The 18,438-nt window shown below is 42.8% G+C and overlaps 2 protein-coding genes across 4 annotated transcripts in view; one reads left to right on the forward strand and one right to left on the reverse strand.

The window, feature by feature from the left end:
• On the reverse strand, nucleotides 1-17,031 carry REXO5 (RNA exonuclease 5). Of its 3 annotated transcripts, none has more exons than XM_075514745.1 (20): nucleotides 16,787-17,031; nucleotides 15,937-16,059; nucleotides 14,177-14,298; nucleotides 13,159-13,285; nucleotides 12,216-12,300; nucleotides 10,759-10,908; nucleotides 10,511-10,599; nucleotides 9,564-9,679; nucleotides 8,612-8,750; nucleotides 7,944-8,038; nucleotides 7,003-7,105; nucleotides 6,263-6,399; nucleotides 5,837-5,945; nucleotides 5,382-5,492; nucleotides 5,121-5,258; nucleotides 4,529-4,621; nucleotides 3,794-4,013; nucleotides 3,078-3,271; nucleotides 2,359-2,468; nucleotides 1-228 (listed from the first exon to the last, which is right to left on the reverse strand). In XM_075514745.1, the coding sequence occupies exons 2-20, from the start codon at nucleotides 16,054-16,056 to the stop codon at nucleotides 159-161; spliced, it is 2,328 nt and encodes a 775-aa protein (XP_075370860.1). In that variant the 5' UTR covers nucleotides 16,057-16,059; nucleotides 16,787-17,031; the 3' UTR covers nucleotides 1-158. The 3 variants fall into 3 exon arrangements, with proteins under 3 accessions (XP_075370860.1, XP_075370857.1, XP_075370858.1); XM_075514742.1 differs by lacking the exon at nucleotides 16,787-17,031 and adding an exon at nucleotides 16,303-16,406; XM_075514743.1 differs by lacking the exon at nucleotides 16,787-17,031 and having other exon boundaries at nucleotides 15,937-16,365.
• The window catches only part of ERI2 (ERI1 exoribonuclease family member 2), a 7,597-nt gene continuing 5,608 nt past the window's right edge, over nucleotides 16,450-18,438 (forward strand). Inside the window, 4 exon segments of the mRNA XM_075514665.1 lie at nucleotides 16,450-16,555; nucleotides 17,157-17,272; nucleotides 17,927-18,023; nucleotides 18,116-18,216. Of these exon segments, the coding sequence (XP_075370780.1) occupies nucleotides 16,450-16,555; nucleotides 17,157-17,272; nucleotides 17,927-18,023; nucleotides 18,116-18,216 (420 nt within the window).

Raw genomic sequence — 18,438 nt, forward strand, 5'->3', positions numbered from 1 at the left:
GCTTTTTAGATGTTTTGAATAGCTTTTATTTTTAGACTTTGTAAAAGATACAGAGTGAAAGCTTATTGTTCTTATGGTAAGATATCTTTACAAAGACATCAATACTTAAAGTAATTAAAAATATCTTAACAAAAGACTTTGCTTAAAAACTTGGCAGTTTAACAAGCACTCCTCCCTCTGTCATCTTTTATTCCCATCAGACCAAGGCCAGACTGTGATCCATGCATGCTGCAACATAAACAAGAGAGAGGGGTGTTACTTCTGCTCAGCATGGCCTTGATGCATATAAGCTTGCTGGTCGAGTAGTGAGAAGCCTGCAACCCCCAGGGTCAGCAGACTGAAAAACTGTATTCCCCCCCCAATTATTTGGCACTCTTTTTAATCAAGAAGCCTCCTCTGGACTGTTAGTCCTCTGGGAAACTAACACAGGAACCTCACTTGGCAAGAAACCTCTTCTAAGCCTGGGATGGAGCCACTTCCAACCCACTCAGCAGCCTGAGAGATGTGAGCCCAGGCTCTGTGGGCTTCTGCAGGCTCCTTGTGGATGCAAACTCCTGCCTGCACCTGTTCTGCTAGTGGGATTCATACCGCTCGGTGATGCGAGACAATAGGCAAGCTTGTGCTAAGTGAGGATAGTTTGAGATGGCCCTTGAAAAGTAAATTTGGACCTGCTGAGACCAGTGAGTCTGCTGCAGAAGACACATGGTGTTGATGGTAACTCCACAGCCATCCTCTCCTCAAACCTTTCCAGCAGGGCTGACAGGTTAGTACGCAAAGTAACTGAGGTGACACAGTGGTGTAGAGAAGAGGCAAAAACTTACTCAGTTATAGCCCAGAAGAAAGCAGCAGATGATCAAAGGACCACATGCACTACTAAACTGCCCGCAGAGGTTAGCCCTCAGTTCAGGCCTCCCCCCTGGCCAATTTAAACCGAGGCAGTATTTAATACCGAGCCTGTGCAAGAAACCATACACACGGCTACCTGCAATCAGCACTTCCCTAAGAAGGTAGGAATTGCTGGTGCCTCATTTTGTGTGCTATTATTCTTCAGTGTGGGGGAAAACAGCTTAGTGATCTTTATTTAAGAAGACAAATCATTTAAAAAAAACCCCAACCCTAAAAAAGTAATTCCTTTTTTTTTTTAATGGTATTAGAAACTGAACAATTAGAGCAAATCATGCCAAGAGCAGCCCTTGGCATGCAACATTGCTGAAACAGTTTGTCACTGGCATTAAGCCTAAATATACTCTTGGCTTGGGATGCATCTCCCTTCTAGGATACTGTTTGGTGCAGAGGATAATACAGCATCATGATTCTTCTCGGGAAGCTTTGCAAGTAAGAGAGGGGAACCTGGCCTGACTGCCTAACCAGTCAGAAGAGATGCTGCCGAGCAGCTCTGTCGCCCTGCTTCTATTTCAGGGCATGTCTTCTGTCTCCACAAGGAACGGTACCCCTTCTGTTGAAGGGAAACTGAAGAAAAGCAAGGATAGATGTGACCTTTATTTGACTGTCTGAACAGTGACACAGTGAGGGAAGAGAAAGAAGACTGCTGAAATAAGTATGTACTCAGTAACTAGGGCCTTGCCTGGGAAAGATTTAACCTTTCTGGTTAATAATTAAGTAGTGAATGACTGTGGCAGTTCAGGCCCCAGGGTCTGAAATGCAGGAAGCCCACCCCATCTGGAAGCATCCCTGATATTAGCACTGAAGCCCAACTCAACTCTAGGACCTGCCCTTTCTTATGAAAGCTTAAGGACACAGTGAAAGTGTTCTTTTTTTTCCAATTGTGTCCCTCACGTAAGAATGAGGGCATGAACCACCTCCTTAATCAGCTACGGCTGAAGCATGTACATCAGGGTACCACAAGACAACTGGTAGAGAGTGCCTTGGCTGCAGTGGTTAGGTGGTTTTTTAAACAAACAAACAAACAAAACCCCACCAAAACCACCCAAAAAACTGGCTGCTGTGGAAACTCTGCTTGATTCTCTCATGGGCACATAAAACCTACCTCATTGTCAATAGGGATGAAACATCCAACAGGGGAAGGTAGGTGGACAGAGAAGACCTGTATAATTAATCAACACTGCCTACTTCAGCCTTGCTGAACTGGACCATCAGCTACATAAGTGGTTTCAGCACTTGTGCTTCTTCTGCATCAGCAATGGCTTATGGGTAGAACTTACTGTTCAGGTTCTATTGGCCTAGCATGAAAGTCAGACTGAACAAGTACACCAGCTTCTTCAGGCCTTCTCTCAGGCTTTCACTTCCTTGTGCAGGGTTTTAATTTTTAATAGATTAAGATAAAAATATTTGTCTATGTATTTTCCTTGGCTCTTTGCAAAATAGGTGGCAAGTTACCTGTTCACACCAGGAAACAGAACAACGCACAGGGTGTTATTCTGCAGACTTCTATAAAGCTTTTTGAGATGGTGGTCTAACTTCTTCACCTTTTGCCTTAGATCCTGCTCCTGCATAACAGAATATAAGCATTAAAATCCCCAATTCATCTGCAGATCTGTAGCAATCACACTTAAAAGTGCATGTGGCAAGACTGACCCTTGGGCAGCGTCAGGCATCAAACAGGTGAGGATAGCAGTGATTCTGTTACTGGCTGGCATTTGGCAGTGCAGCAGCTCAGCAGCAGGGAGATCCACATGCCCTGTTCAAAAGGCACTGCAGCTTCCTCCAGCAAAAGTGAGAGCTGCAACTAGAGCTGTTCTTTCCTGTACGGCTACACAACTAGTCACCTCTCCCTCCGACTCCCATACCACTTGCTACACCTGTACATTGCTCTGTCTGCTCTCAAGTGGTAGGCTTCAGTTCCTGGGTAGCATCACTCGCTGCCCTGAGCAGCTATGCTGGTTTTAAGGTTATACAGTACCCTGCAAACATCACATTATCTCACATGATATTACCTCTCCAAACTGCCTTGTGGGAACTGATCCTCTGCTCCAGCACAAGGAGACCCTTCTGTTACACGCAGCTCTGCACCTACGTCTGCTCAGTTATCACTCCTGGTTCCCACAGCAGTACCTCCTCACTAACTGCAACAAACATCAGCATAGCCTTCAACTTACAGACTCAGATAGTTGCTCCATTTTCTCATATAAGATGTTTCCTCCTTGCTTCCCATTGCTGTGATTCATTTGCCAAATCCATCTCCAGAGGTGACCTGAAGCAAGAGCGTTCCTACTTCTTAGTTTGCTGCCCTTCACGGTCCATCCATTTATAACTTCAAGGGCATCCACGGCACTCTGTGATTTCTGGAATTCTGAAACACAGAGAGAAGGGGAACGTGCTTTGGCAGTGATGCCAGTCCTGCCCTGTTCCTTGGCACCTGTAGGGCAGCGCTAAAGGTGTGGAGAAGGAGGGAGACGAGAAACTGAAATCACTGCAGCAAGCAGATCCTCATCTTGCTACAGGTAAACATCAGACTACAGAAATGCCACTTAACTGCAACAGCACTCATCCAGTTGTTCTCCTCACCTTTTTAGAGCTGATTACTTGTCTGTGTGAAGCCCTCACACTGAGGTACTGGAGCCAATGAGCTATCCAGGAACTTTTCTAAGTAAAGACCATCTTTTTTTAAGCAGGCTTTTTTTTTTTCCCTTTCAAATATCTAGCTGTAAACTGCTCCTCCAAACAATACAGGCTTTCACTAAAGTATTTTAAATACCATCACTTTGAGCCTACATGAGTTTCAGTAGCTCTTGCTGTGTCTGTGCAAAGTCCCAAGGGCTGCTGAATGAGCTTATTTGAAGGAAATAAGCAGGCTGTATGTGAAGCTACTTACTGAGGAAACAGCAGGTCCTGTGCTTTCCACTCTGGATATCCTTTGGCAGGAACAATGTTTCCAGGTCTTTCAATTGGCTGAATTCTTCTTGTAAGTCTGTCTCTGTTAATGACTTCTTTAGACCCGCCACATAAATCACACCTTCGTTTTCTACATCCAGTTCTAGTTCCTTTATCAAAACATCACAGTCCAGTGTTGCTGCAGTGACAGGTCTCTGGACCTGGGGTGGATTCAGCAGGAACAAACACAGCACATCAGCCCAAGCAGCTCTGTGTTCTAAGCCTCTGTTTTAAATTATTTTCTCCCATTACCAAAAGTTGACAAGCTATTTTCCCTCCCTTGAAAAAAATATGACTAATGAAGGCTAACTTAATTAGTCATGAAAAAGGAAGAGAGATCATGTTTGTAATGCAGAAACACTATGAAATTAAGAACCCCATACTTTGTATATGGCATTTTAACACTCTGTTACTTGGTTCTTCCTTTTAAAGCTGCAGTTGGAGGTCAGAATGCTTTCCAACCCCCTTCTGCTGACAGGCAGAAAGGAAAAAAGAGGGCTATAATCATTTCCTTTCTGCCAGTGGCCATAAATTGTCCAGGGACAGGGAGATGGTAACAGCAAAATCATCCAGCATCTGCCTGGACGATATGCTGTGAGTAGATGTTAAGAGAGACACACTGGATACCGTTCTTGTGCTCAACGTAACTTAGGCTTTTGCTATTTGCATTGTTTACCTTAATGCAGGATCCTGCTACCTCAGCTCCATTTAGGCTTTCCACAGCAAGCTGGGCAGCTTCCAGCACTTCGTATTGGATACAGACATAGGGCTTGAAACAGAACGATAAGATACTTCAGGCTTATCAATAAGACACATTAGCCCTCCCTTTTAAAAAGTCAGGTCTCAATAAAGTTGTGGGTTTTTTTAAAAATAGAATATAAAAAGGTTTGGGGGTAATATATGTAACACTGCATATACTGTAGCTGTTAAAAACAACCTTCAATTAGCTCGTCAATTAGTAACAGGGGTTTTTTTGGCATTAAAAGCCTTAGCATATCAGTTCTCGAGAGGGACAAAAAGCATCTCAGGTTCTCCAATGCTCGAAGTCCTCTAGCTTGAACAGCACAGTTAAGCCACATGAGCTGTGTTTATTCTTGTCATTGTGTGGAGCAGCTTTTAGATACCCTGAATTGTTGTAGCTGATGACTAAACCACCAGAAAAAAAACCCCAAACAGAGTAACTGGTATTTCAGTGGTTCTAGTTCATATCTTTCCAAGAGATTACTTCCATGCCTGTCAGCGAGCTTAATGGTTTGAGTGCTCCTCACCTGGTATGTTTCAGTTACCACTGTAAGAGATCGGATTGGTCCACACCTCCCAAATTCTTTTTTCACAGACTTCAGGCAAAAGCTTTCTTCAAAAGGACCTGCGTAAATTGTCAGCATGTCAGTCAGCTTGCTTCTCACCTGTAGGAACACAGATTAGAGAAGGAACTTCACAAAGCAGAGGAACTAACTACTTGGTGCCTCCAGATAAATAACGTCTCTTTCCAAGCTCAGCAATGAAGACGGTTCTCAAAAAAACAGTACCTTTTCACAAAGTCCAGCAAGAAGGTGAGATGCAATGTACTCTGGACCCAAACTGAACTGAATGATACTGAATGTGGAAAGGGGAACATCTTCTAAGGCTCTCTGAAGAATCTGGAGGGGAAAAAAGTGTAAAGGCTCAAAGAGGTACAAGACAATTGTACTGCAAAGGATCAGAAACAAAGCTATTGAACTTAATTCCCAGCTTTAATTTTCGTTATTGTCCAAGGAAGCCCTCAGGCAGAAATTCTTCTTTAGTGAGTCATGAGAGGATGTAGAGGATCAAAGCTTATTTCCGAAATGTTAAAATGGATTTAGCTAACCTGGTATTAACACTATTGCTAACAGTACTGTCAGTCAGCTTTTTAAAATAGGACTCATCTACCCACCCCCAGAACAAGAAGAACTTTGAACTACTTTGATGCTTGCTTAGACCAACCCACTCTAAGTCCATTCACCTGTTTGTTTGAAGTGCTCAGGTTACTCTGACACAGGCCAGAAGAGTCTAGTTCCTGTCTGCCCAAAAGGAGGGGTTTCTGGCCAGTCACCTGCAAGCAGTCTAAAAAACTAGCGGAGAGAAGAAAGCTGTGAATTGCAGTACTTATCAATATGGTGAACTAACAGCTTTCAAGCAGTGCTTCTCAGAGAAAAATGATACAGTTCATTAAAGAAATTTGAAAGAATATTCTTGTCCTCAACATCAAAAGAAGCCTAGAAAATGCTTTGTGAAATTTAAGATCCAACTTCTGAAAGATTTTCAGTGCTATGCTACAATTACTTGCATCTCTCTGAAGATCCTGATGGCTTCTGAAAAACATAACACACTTTGATTTTACTGAGTATTCAATTGAAGGAAAAACATGCATATTTAAGAATCTTATTACCATGGTTTGGATAAACGTGGAGGCTCATTCAACTGTTTCTGGACCCTACATCCTTGTGGCTGTAACGCAGCTTTGTTCTGTGAGACTTCAGCCAGTTTTTCGCTTGTCAGAAGCATCTCCAAGTTTAGTTCTGCTACCTTGGGGAAGGAAGATTAGTAGTTGGCTTTCATCTCAGCTAATTGTAGCTAACCGAAAAGCATGTGCTTTCTCTATGAGTCACCTAGGCACACTCCACAGTAGTGAAGAAACACAGCCATTAATTTCTTGCCTTATTATTTTCTGTTGTCATTTTCAGGCATGCAGCACTCACAGCATCAACCAGCAATCATCTCCAAAAATTTCTCTCAGAAATCAATGACACAAGCAAGAGACTCATAAAACCAGCTGAATCACTGCCGCAACATACAAGGTCTCTCACTTCTTTTATCTGGAAAAATGACAGGCAGTCCTGTAGGCTGGAAGTGCCTGAATCCTTCTTTACCCAATGCCCCTCTTCAAGATCAGCAGCAATGCTGATTCACGTCAGTGTTTGAGTACTGAAACACTGGTAATGCTCCAGGTTAAGATACCTGGATATATGCCGAAAGTAACAAGCTGTCAAAATTGAGGCCTCTATCAGAGCTCCATTTTTCTCTTTTAAATCAACAAGAGGATGGGCGGGAATGTTTTTTTTTCCCCTTCATAAGCACAACTTGTACATTCTGCGATTAAGGACAGAAATCTTAATTAGATATAGCTACCTTTGCTGGTCCCTGCTCAATAAAGAATTGAGCCAATTCCAATGCAGCTCTAGCATCTTCTGTAGGATCATGCCCAAACTTCTGTTCACACTGAATCTCCTTCCTAGGGCATCAAAATTAGGTGTACAGGCAGGTTATCTGTTTTTCCACACTGACCAACATCCTGTCTTTTCTAAACTGGGTCCTTTTCAGGCAAAATAGTTTTCCCCTCTCCAAAAAGGATTTCAGTTCTGTGCAGCAGCATTCTTGTGAAATATTCCCAAAAGTTACTGCAAGAAATGTTTTTGCAATGTTGAGCAAAACACTGTTTACCAGGTTTGACAGAAGCACAGCTAATACTTGGTACTCTGATGCATGACTATTTTTAATTTTACTTCTTCCTTGACCAATGACCCAACTCACAATTTGCACACAGACAGGGAGGCAACCTCCGACTCAGTAAAGTTTGGCGCTGCAGAGTATTAATATTCACTGTGTGAATGGTGAGAACTGTATCACTATCACATACTATCCAGTGGTAGCTAGTACACTGAGGAATATGATTTAAGTCAGTAAATCATACTTTCATACATTAGCCTTTCTTTCTTGCTAACTGCAACAGATCTCATTTGTGTGAGCCAGAGTGTCTTTGCTGCTCTACAATTCAATACACTGGTACTGCTACAGACCTGCAGAAAAGTTAGTTTTGCGAGGACTCAAATCTGGTTGGGTCACAGTGTCCCTGCTTGCTCAAAGACAAGCCAATTTATTATGCTGCCTGATATTTCAAGCAGGCAGTAAAATCTTCTTTACAATATCTATTTGCACAGCCTGCTCCCTTTCTTTTGAATTTTAGTAGGGGGGGGGGGAGAAATTCTTATGCAACTAGTGGAAAAGCAAGACCCTACGACCCCCCATGACAGTTTCTAACATTTCCCATGACAATACAGTAATAATCTTACCCTAAAACAGCTTTGGCTAGAAATTTCAGCTTAAATCTTCGACCTTCATTTCTGGCAAAAAGCAATGAAGTATCAATAACACTGGGATGGATCATCTGGAGGAGAAAAAACATCACTAGTTTAATGGTGGTGCAGTCATATAGAATTGGGCAGTAACTCTACTGTTGTCTGTGCCTCTGCCTTTTCATTTCAGTTGCCAGTTTCTCACTGATAGATAACTGGTCCACAATGAGAGAGCAGATGGGAATAATAAAACAAGCCCAACTCTCCTTTCTAACACTCTTATTGGGAAGATCTAGATTGTGTTAGAAAGATTAGTTATGATTCAAGCATTTTAGGTTGGTTAAATTAAATACAGGAAGGATTTCAGTTCTTCCTGTGACAGAGCTATCAAAAGCACCTGGCTGAAGCAGAGAGGTAAAGCTTCTGTTGCAACTGTATCTATGTCTGGACAGACTCCTCCCTTCCTTTTGGGTTCTGAACAGCCCCTTGCAAGTTTTATAGATGCGAGAAGAGTCTTTCTCTTTTAAATCTTTCCAGATGTAAAGCTATTCATAATAAAAAGCAATTAACAAGTGTCCATTAATAAAAAGAAGAATTGTTTAGAGTTTTCAGGTCTGAAATGAGTATCACAGGGTTGGGAAAAATACTCTTAAAGGCATACTCACTTCCAAAGCCTGAAGATCAGCATTTAAAGAATGACCCACCAATACTGCATCATGGGGAAGCATTTTTTTTAGTCTGGTTTGGATGTCTGGGAGTCTTGTTTTCACTGGAAGAAGCATTTTCTTTGTGATTCCTGAGAATCTTCAAAAAAGAAGTCGGATGAGATAAAAGCAACACATTAGCAATAGCACCTACTAGAGAATATTACAAGCAGGGCATGTAAAATATGAACTCAGTGTAACTAATGATAGAATGCTATTTACTGCTTTCTGTTCCAACATAAGAGGATATACTGCAGCTATATTAAACTGCTATGAATGCTACCACATCTCTTTCAAAAGTTTCTCTCTCTCAGGTATAACATTCTTAAGTGATGCAGTTCTTAGCATCAGATAGCACAGGTAAGGAAATACTGCAAGACTGATGGTGGAAGGAGAAGCTTCCAAGTAACCTGAGGGGACTGGCATCCTCCTGCTGGGCAAAGTTTTGGAGAAGACAAGGCTTGAGTTTTGCCTGCTTTTGTTACAATCCTGAGTCCAGCCCTAGAGTTGTGTGAAAGCTGCTAAGCTGCTCTATTCATTTTTTACAGATGAGCAAACTCAGCTATGGAGCAGAGACGCAGACTGCAATCCTGTACTCTTACCCTGTATCCTATTTTGTAGCCAGCAGTAAACAGTAACTTGTACTGTGTATCATTAATCTGTAACAGAACTTTTTCTAGAACACTGCAGAATGATAATGCTTCTACCTAGCCACATGGGCACTATGTAGCAGAGAGTGTATACATGTCGGTTATTCTAATCACATAGCAAGAACTGTATTCTTAACACTGAATAAAATGCAGCAGACACCTGTGCAAACCAAAGCCTTCTGAAAGGTCCTATGTAACAGGTTTAATTTGAAAGGGTTGCAACTCTTAAAGACGAAGAGATAAGAAACTTATGTGCAAGTCACCTGGTACGGTAGTTCACTACTGTGCTTTCAGGTTTGACTAGTTCATTCAAGAGGCATTGACCTTGTGCATCCACCAAAGAGACACGAGTGACTTCGTTCCCTTTTGCAGTCAGGCACTGTCAGGAAGAAGCAGAGGCAGTTGTTGAATCAGCACGATGCTGCCACTCAGAAACCTTAGCTAACATCTGCTTTGGCAGTAGCCAGCATCACTGCTAAGGAGTTACGCAACTTAAGAGATCTACCACTCATAGCTAGTTGTTTTATACTGTAGCATGCTTCATTTTAATTGTTAAATGCCCATCATAAGCACAGCAAACACACAGGCAAGCACAACACAAAGAAAAGCATTATAAAGAAGAGCTAATTTCACAGAATCAGTCTGTGCTCTGCACTGCAGAGCTGTCACTGAGAGCATCTTCACCAGAGAAGATGTACAAGTTAAAAGCAGAGCCCAGGTTGTATCATTAGTTACTCAATGCTGATGCCAAATAGGCATCTCTACAAGGTCAAAACTGCACTAAAAGAGGAATCTTCACCCCAGCAAGCTGCCAGAACTGTGATAGCTAAAGGAAAGATGTGTGATAGGAAAGTATCTTTCCCTTCCCAAACCTTGGGGAGGGCTGAGAGGAGGAATTCCACAGCAGTCTCAGGGGTTACTGCAGCATTGCTGATGGGCCTGGCAGATCCAGCTGCTGCTCTGACAGCCAACACAGAACTGAGCTGCACTGCTCAAGATAGTATTTCTGTCTTGTCGCCAGAACCACTTCCTGAGTCCTTCCCAGGGCTGCATTAGCACTGGTACCTTCAATGAAGGGACTGGCAGCAGATATATTAATATATCAGAAGTGGTTTAGCAAATACACAGGGTGCTTGGCTCACTTTGGAATAGCTGGTAGGAGTCTATATTTTGTAAGTTTATTTTTTATAACACACACATTTATTTTTACCATTTCACAATCCAGACCAAAGAGGGGGCTGCTGTCCGTCCTCTGCTGATCACACTCTGTATATATATAGCCCTTACATCCAGGGGACCCTAGAAAGAAAAGATAGCCATGAATAAGAAACAGACCTCTCTCTTCTAAAACTCATCACATATCTTACATGACCAAACATATCACTGTGAAAATTAAAAACCAAAAACAAAACAAAAAACCCCAACCAAACAACCAGACAAAAGCCCTCAAAAACTGACCTTTTATGGGATAGTAATTTTTTTTCTGCTCTTCTAAAGTTAGAAGATAGCTAGTAAGGCCTCGTTTTTTTCCTCCGTATTTCCGAATAATGGGATCACATTGCAAGTCTGAGCTTTTAGGAACACATTCATGGCTAGCAGAAGTCAAACCTGTAAAATACAGGAACATCTGTCAAGCTCAAATAGCACTCCCTACTTGCAGTCAGTTTTCTGCATTAGTATACACACTAAGAGACTACACCATTCCAAACAAAAACAATACCTGGAACAATAAACTGGAGATATAGATAGATAGACAGACAATCCGTCTGTCTGTCTGTCTCCAGTTTATTTTTATATATGTATCTCTCTCTCCAGTTCATATCTCATTTATTGTGTGTATATATACACACACTATATACACTATATATACATAATTTATACACACAGTACTATATATAATGTATATACTATATATATAATATACTTGATATTCAGGATACTTGAATTTTTTCCCAGTTCAGCTACTGACACTGCTGGCTGATTCAGAAGTCACATCACAAGCCTCTGTCTCACATTCCTTTCAGAAACAGAGAGAACAAACTTGCCTCGTAAGCATGACAACATAATAATCTGCTACTTCAGGTAAGCTGTAAAAGAAGTTATCTTTTTCTACCTTCTCTGCGAAATTATTTCCCATAAGTATTATCAGGAGAAAGTGTGCTCTAGGTGTGGCTCACAAAGAAGCAAGCACTGAACTGACACCAGAATCCACAGCTGTATAAAGTTAAATTATCCTCTAGGTGATTCTCTGCAGATTGCACTTAAAAGAAAAATATACCTGACATCTCAGATCTGTGACTGCGCAGTAGGTTTACAGTCAGGATGCTAGAGGACTTTGTCAATACATTGAAAGTAACAGCTGTTCATTCTCCCATTTAGGACTTGAATTCAAGATTCTTTGTTACACTTTAACAATTTCAGTGAAGTTCGCATTGTAGTCTCTTGCAGGTTTTGTACAAGCCTGTGGGATTACAATCACCTCTATAAAGAGTGTAAAAATAGGAAATCAGTTGTCAACACACCCATTCTTTACCTTGATTTGCTGCTCCGTATAACGAAGAGAACTAAGAAGAAATGCGTAACTACTTAGCTTGAATCTAATTTATACCTCTGTATCTTTTATTAGATACATCTTAGAATGAAATAATCACAAAATGGGTAATGAAGCGTCAGAATTTTGGATTAAACATGTTAAAAACTTTCTGTTTTTTGCATTTACTTGTGACTATGCCCAACAGAGAGTTACTGAACTAGTTAGCGTAATGAGTCTCACAGTTTAAGCCATTGTACGTTTTCCTTTCTAAACAAGTTTACCATAGCAGCACGCTGGGATTGCACAGGATGCAAAGTCATAAATTACTGTAGAAAGTGAATCCCTGCAGTTGAAAGAGATGATGCAAAACCAAGCAAGATACCTTGTGCAGTGTTTTGAGGTTTCAGGTTTGCTCCTTCTCCATACAGGCTGTCTAGGAAGTTGGCGGAAGGTGTTAATGTGAATCTCTGAAAAAAGAGATGTGTTAGAGACTTTGAAACAGAAGCAGAACTATCAGGCAAATGAGATCTTTCTTGATCCCCAAACTAGCCAAATTTAGAGGAGGATGGATAAAGAAGTAGTGGAAATATATATGGTGTTCTCCCAAGGAAGAAAAAAACCCAACACAAACCTGTTTTAATGACAGATAATATAGGATTCTTTGTACTAAGGGACAGATTTGCCTTGTCTGGTACAATCAAGAAGGCAAATCTCAAGACTTTCTTTGATAGAAACTAAAGCAAGTTCCAGACTTTCCAGTTAAGTTGTGATTTGCATTTCAGGGAGAGTTCTCTATAAGTCTGAATCGAAGTGCTTCTTTCTTTCTTCCTTCAAAAATGTTGCTTGTAACTCAGAAAATTAAAATAATTCTTTTAATAATCTTTTTAGGAAATGGGAGAAACTTGATATAAAGTGCAAATAGTAAAAGTGAGATTTTTTAACCAGTGGGAATAGCATAACTCTATTGAGAGACTCCTCACTCACTCAGAGTAAATTCCAAATTAACCGAGATACTTTTAATCTCACTGGCATCCTGAAGATGTGGGAAGCGTAATAGTCAGAGGACTGAAACATCAATACACATTTCACCTGGTAAGGCTTCAAAGTCATAAGGCTTTAAAACTTGTTTCTAATATCAAAGCCTTGGCCTTTGTTCTGAGCTGACAACGGCTACAAACAGATCCTCTCATTAGCTTGCTTTGAGAGTCAAAGATGGCCACTTCCTATTGGAAAAGGCAGTAATTTCACTGCAGTGATTAATCCTTGGGACATGGTTTCAGGACTGGAAGCAGTTTAGAAGACAGCAATACAGTTTGGGGACTTACATGCCGGAACATTTTTCTGAGGTGTTTGAACTGCAAATAGAATTTGTAGAAATGGAGTTGGCTCATTTCATGTAGAACAATAACCACAACCCCAGCCAGGTGGCTTTGGTGATAAATACGGCACCAGCTGCAGTTAAAAAAAATAATTAAAAAAAAAATCAAAGCAAAACAATTATCAAGTACTCTTAAAAATAAACTTGGAACCAGCCCAGCTTTTAAGTCAGTGAATGGCAAAGTGCCAAATGACTTCAATGAGAAGAGGCTTTATAGCTTATCTCAAATAGCCACATATTCCTGGAAGCAACATAATATGGGAGACAGAGAAAGAATGAGTTACAGCAAAATTCTGCTGCAGTACCATTTCAAGACATTTAGACCTCTTTTATATGCATCAGAATGTGAATACACATTAGTAACCTCAGTTGTAGTGATGCAGTCTAGCAAATTAATGCATCAAAAAAAGTTTCACAAAATCATTTTCTATTCACTACTAAAAATCTAAAGTGGAATCATTTTTGCCTTTGCCTGAGTTTCATTTCAAGATTCGTTACATTTCACCATATTTTTGCCATCTGAGGTTATATACCCTCCTCAGCCTTTCCCTTCCATTGCTGAGAAGCTGCCCTGAAAAAGGGCAAAGTAATTAAAATGTTTTTCCCAAAACACTGTAGAACACTCTGTTTCAATTACACCTATACAACATTTTTTGTGTTGTGTTAATGTTTTTAACATGGTATTTTGTTTCTCAGTGTGTGAAGCTTCTTCTGTTCCACAAAATTGTTTAGGTTTTGATAACTGCAGGAAACAAAACTATGAAATGGTAGAATTTTTGCCAGAAGAGGAATTCTGGTCTCTGGCCAAGTCTAACGACAACTGTATCTACATAATCCAGGCTGTCATTATGGTAACTGTGTTGCAAGGATTCCAAAACCAGCATGGCCAATATGCCTTTGGGTACATTTTCACAACATGTGAGGACACGAGACAGGGTTGATTCCTGAATATGAATGTGTTATACCTGGGTTGTGCTGCATTGTGGCATTTTCCCAAAGCTGCATACTTTAACAACTCATACAGCTGGTCATGGCTGATTTCGCAGTCCTCACCAAATAAAGTTGCTGACAAGCGAGATGACTTTTCCTGTAAAAACGGAAATGCCAGTAAGGGAAGGTTTTATGTAATAACACACGTTAATGGAAAATGAAGTGAATTATGTGGTAAAAGGAAACTATTTACTATTTGGATACAATCAACTACATTTAAAATAACTCTTCCGCTCATTACGGGCAAAAGTTTCCTTTCAGGTCACACTTTAATATTAAATTTACTACCAATATTTCAGTAACCCAGGTACACTAACTTCAAAGATTTATTTAATAAAGATTAATGTAAGTAGATGTATGTAGTAAGGAGACAAAGTTATTTGATTTGCAAACACGATGTTCTGCTCTCTTAACCCTTTCACCCACTTGCTGCCGTAGAGCTTTGGGCATTTATACAAGTGTCATAGGCAGTCACTTTGGGTAGGGTTTTGCTGAAACCCATTTACTTCATTTACACTATGTGATCTGTTTTGGCAGATGGGTTGGCTGACCCCTGCAGGAAAAAAAATGATTCAGTAAAATCCCAGGAAACTGCAGGAAGAAAGCACCAAGTAGATGAGATGGAGACTGTACCACAGTTCAACACAACAGTTCTTTAAGCCTAAATGCACAAATTCTCCTAAAAGCTAATCAGCAAGTAAATGCATGATTTTGAAGACCCCCACTGACCACGTGGCCTGTTCCAATGGAGCTCCTTTGATCTGTAAAAATTTTAAAGATAGTCTTTTTTTATGTGATTAAAAGACATCATGGCATACAGGGGAAAAGAAAAAAGACCACAGAACACTACAGAATATCCAATCCCATAGGATAAACAACTACCAGAAGTTGTGTTTTCCCCACCATGCTAACAAGCCTTGCGCTCATTAATTTTGACAGAGCCTGTCCACGTGGGACTGAACTGGTGCACCTTTAAAGCCATTTGTCATTGTGCAAGAAAGCTAAACTGAGGTGACAACCTTTGAGGTTCAAGTGGTTAAGAATCATCTGGTAATAATACAAGGTGGCATAATTGCTAGTCCCTTGTCTCTCATGCTAAGTTAGACAAATAAGCAATGACACCATTGTTTTCAATACAGCCTAATTAGAGCTTTGCAAAAAAACCCCAACCAAACAGCAGAAGTTTCATTTCACCAAGCAAAGGCTACCTTCCAACTACAGGAATTTCAGTCTCTAATCAGATGCAAATAAGACTGACCTCACAGGTCAGACACGCTTACTCTTGTCCCATACTGGGCACTAAGTAAGGTGTAAGCTGGGTGAGTAAGGTGTTACCATGAGGTTGAAACTTTGGGTTGATTTGCATCCTTCAAGTGTGAATGTGCTGAGCAGGCGCAACGCTCCTTTCAAGATCTACTTTGTTTAGGAAAAAATTATATTAGAAGGTGTATTTATTTTTTAACAAAATTCCTTAAATGTAAATGCCTAACACTCATTTTGAGTTAATTTCCTTATTTCTCAGAGCAGAAACTACGCCATTATCTGCAGGTGTTATCTTTAGCCAAGCGTCCATCTAGACCGCCAGTAAACCACGTTTTTGCTGAGCTTCCAGCATCCCACCGTGGGATGCAATAAACCTGCCACAAGGTGGCTGTAAGAGAGGAATACCACACACACACAGGCCTGCAGCGTCTTCCTCACAACACCCGTGCGACGGGCTCGCTCTGCTGCTCACCTCGGGGCCCCGGCCGCCGCCATCCGCCTTCCTCCTCTTCCGAGCCGCCTGCCATGCCCCCGCGTCCTCACCCGCTCCGGCGGGCCTTTTGTACCCGTTTACGCAGACAGCCTTCGCCATGGCCTAGAGGAAAGCACCGCGGGGTCAGGGCGGCGCGGGGCGATGCCGCCACGGCCCCCTCACAGCCCGGGCCGTCAGTCAGCCCCGGCCCCGCCGGGCCAGGCCCCAGCCCCTGCCCACCGCCGGGGCTCCCCAGGCGGCATCGGGAGGAGGGCCTGCCCGCAGCCCTAATGCCGCGGGGCCGATCCCCGGCCGCTCCCTCCTTCCCCGGCCCCTCGAGGAGGGACCTACGGCCGCGGATCCCACCTCAGCCACGCCGGGCTCTCCGGCCAGCGCGGAGCACGCCGTCTCGGCACGCGGCTACCTGCGCCTGCCTGCGGGCAAGGCCAGAGCAGCCGATCCGCCGACCGCGCGGGTGGGGGCGGCGCCGCTGCCGCCGGCGGGAGGTTTGAAATGGCCGCCGCGGCGCCCAGGCCGCTCCGGGGTGGTCGCCGCCCGCCCGGGGCCGAGGGCGGAGATGGCCACCAAGGGCCTGGCCAGGTGCGGGCCGCGGGGCCAGGCACTGGGGGGCGGGGGAGCGCTCCCCCTGAGGCCCCTGAAGGGAGCGGGGCGGTAGTGTCCGGGCGGGCGAGGCGATGAGGGCGGCCGGCAGCGGGACGGGGGCGTCCGCCCGTCCCCGGCGCGGAGGGGCGGGGTGAGGACGGGCCCCCTCAGCACGGGGGATGCCGAGGCGGTGCCGGCGCCGCTGCGGGCCGCAGGCGGCTGGGGCTGGCGGGGCGGCCCTGGGGTACTGATCGTCGTCGGCTTCGAGGCCGCGGGCTGGCGGGACGCGGGGCGGCCCCGAGATCAGCGAGAGCGGCGGGGCGGGAAGGCGCGGGGGAGCGGCCCCGGCCCCGGCGGGGCGGGAAGGCGCTGGGTGGCCGGGCGCCAGGCAGCAGCAGCCCGGGTGCGGGGGCGTGCGGGGAGGAGGGGGCGGCCGGGGGTCTGGCGTTTGTAGGCCAGGAGACGGCGCTGGACGCTGTGTCGGCGTTACGCGGTGATCTTTCCAGGTCAACCCCAGCTTAAAGCAAATGGAATCACTTCCGTGAACAGCTTTAACCTTCCTGGCACTGGTTTTTTGTTTGTTTTTTTTCTCGTTTTTGTCACAATCGAATTTCCAGCAGTCCTGTTAAACACTTCAACAGGAGAGACTGAATCTGAATTCCACACTTATGTCCAGCCACAGGAGCATCCTGTTCTCTCTGAATTTTGTACAGAGCTAACTGGCTTAACCCAGGTATAATTGCTATTTAGTATTATTTTACACCGGTATAATTGCTATTTACTAATTTTTTAAAGAGGCCTTTAAAGGGCTAAAAACAAACCTCAAATTAATTTCAGTGCATACTAACACATAGATAATCCTTCTTCTGTTTCATAAAGAATCAGGTTGATGAAGGGGTCCCTCTAAACATTTGTTTATCACAGTTTTTGAAATTGATTCAAAAGATACACAAGGAGAAGAAAATTATGTTCAGTACAGATATTCTAAGTAATTCTACTTCAGAAGCAAACCCCTGTACCTTTGTTTTGAAAATAAAATTTTCATTTGCTTTTTTTCCAGAGTAATACACATAAAAAAAGAACATTTGGTGGTGCTAGTGAGATTACATCTTTACTTCTAGGGAGCCCAAATCCCATTATTAGGTATTGAAAATGTGCAGTATTGGAATAAGACTGAAAATATGAAATCCATTGAATACTGATGTGTTCACTACATCTTTGTCTCCAGGGTCTGACATCGTTACATTTTTCTGCTTTACATATAATGAACTGCGTCACCATTCTTAATGTGTCTAAATGATTTAATAAAGTCTTTGAGATCTTTACCCATCATGAAGTCATTCTTTACTAACAACAGGCATTCACTTATCCTGATGTCCCATTGCAGCAACCCTTGTGCTTTGCATGTACAAAGACTTTGTTAGCACAGTCTGTTAGCCTATGCTTCCTGTCCAGCAGTACAGGACGCTACTATTATGTTGATGGTATGTCCCTTTAAATAGATTTTAAGCCATGTTTATGTAGATTTTAGGCCAGTTCTTTAGTGATGGATTATTTTCGGTTTTTTTCTGTGCAGAATGGGACTTTGGTGTGTGTTTGCAGTATGAGTGTAAAAGGAAGCAGCCACGAAAACCTGACACTTTAAATTCCTGGATTGATCTCAAAGCAGCATGCAGGGTGAGAAGATCGATAGACTGTGAAACATTTATACCCTTATTATCAGCTCAAAGGCTAACTGTATCTGAGGTTACAAGCCAATATTGTATGTTACAGTGACTAGAGTAACCCATTTGTTTTCTTTCCACGTTGTTATTGCTCAATAACAAATTGCATGCCCTACAACTGTGTGAATTTTAACAGAAATTTTAATGCTAGGAAAACAACCCGGTGTTATTGTTG

The sequence above is a fragment of the Mycteria americana genome, chromosome 12 (assembly GCF_035582795.1).
Source record: "Mycteria americana isolate JAX WOST 10 ecotype Jacksonville Zoo and Gardens chromosome 12, USCA_MyAme_1.0, whole genome shotgun sequence".
Classification (NCBI taxonomy): Eukaryota; Metazoa; Chordata; class Aves; order Ciconiiformes; family Ciconiidae; genus Mycteria; species Mycteria americana.

Excerpts from the sequence above, each read along its gene's own strand:
- REXO5 (XM_075514745.1), bottom strand. The coding sequence starts at position 16,056 with ATGGCGAAGGCTGTCTGCGTAAACGGGTACAAAAGGCCCGCCGGAGCG. Across the intron at positions 7,106-7,943 it reads CTAGCCAAAGCTGTTTTAGG|GAAGGAGATTCAGTGTGAAC; the intron begins GTAAGATTATTA and ends TTGATGCCCTAG. Across the intron at positions 3,272-3,793 it reads CAGGACCTGCTGTTTCCTCA|AATTCCAGAAATCACAGAGT; the intron begins GTAAGTAGCTTC and ends TCTGTGTTTCAG.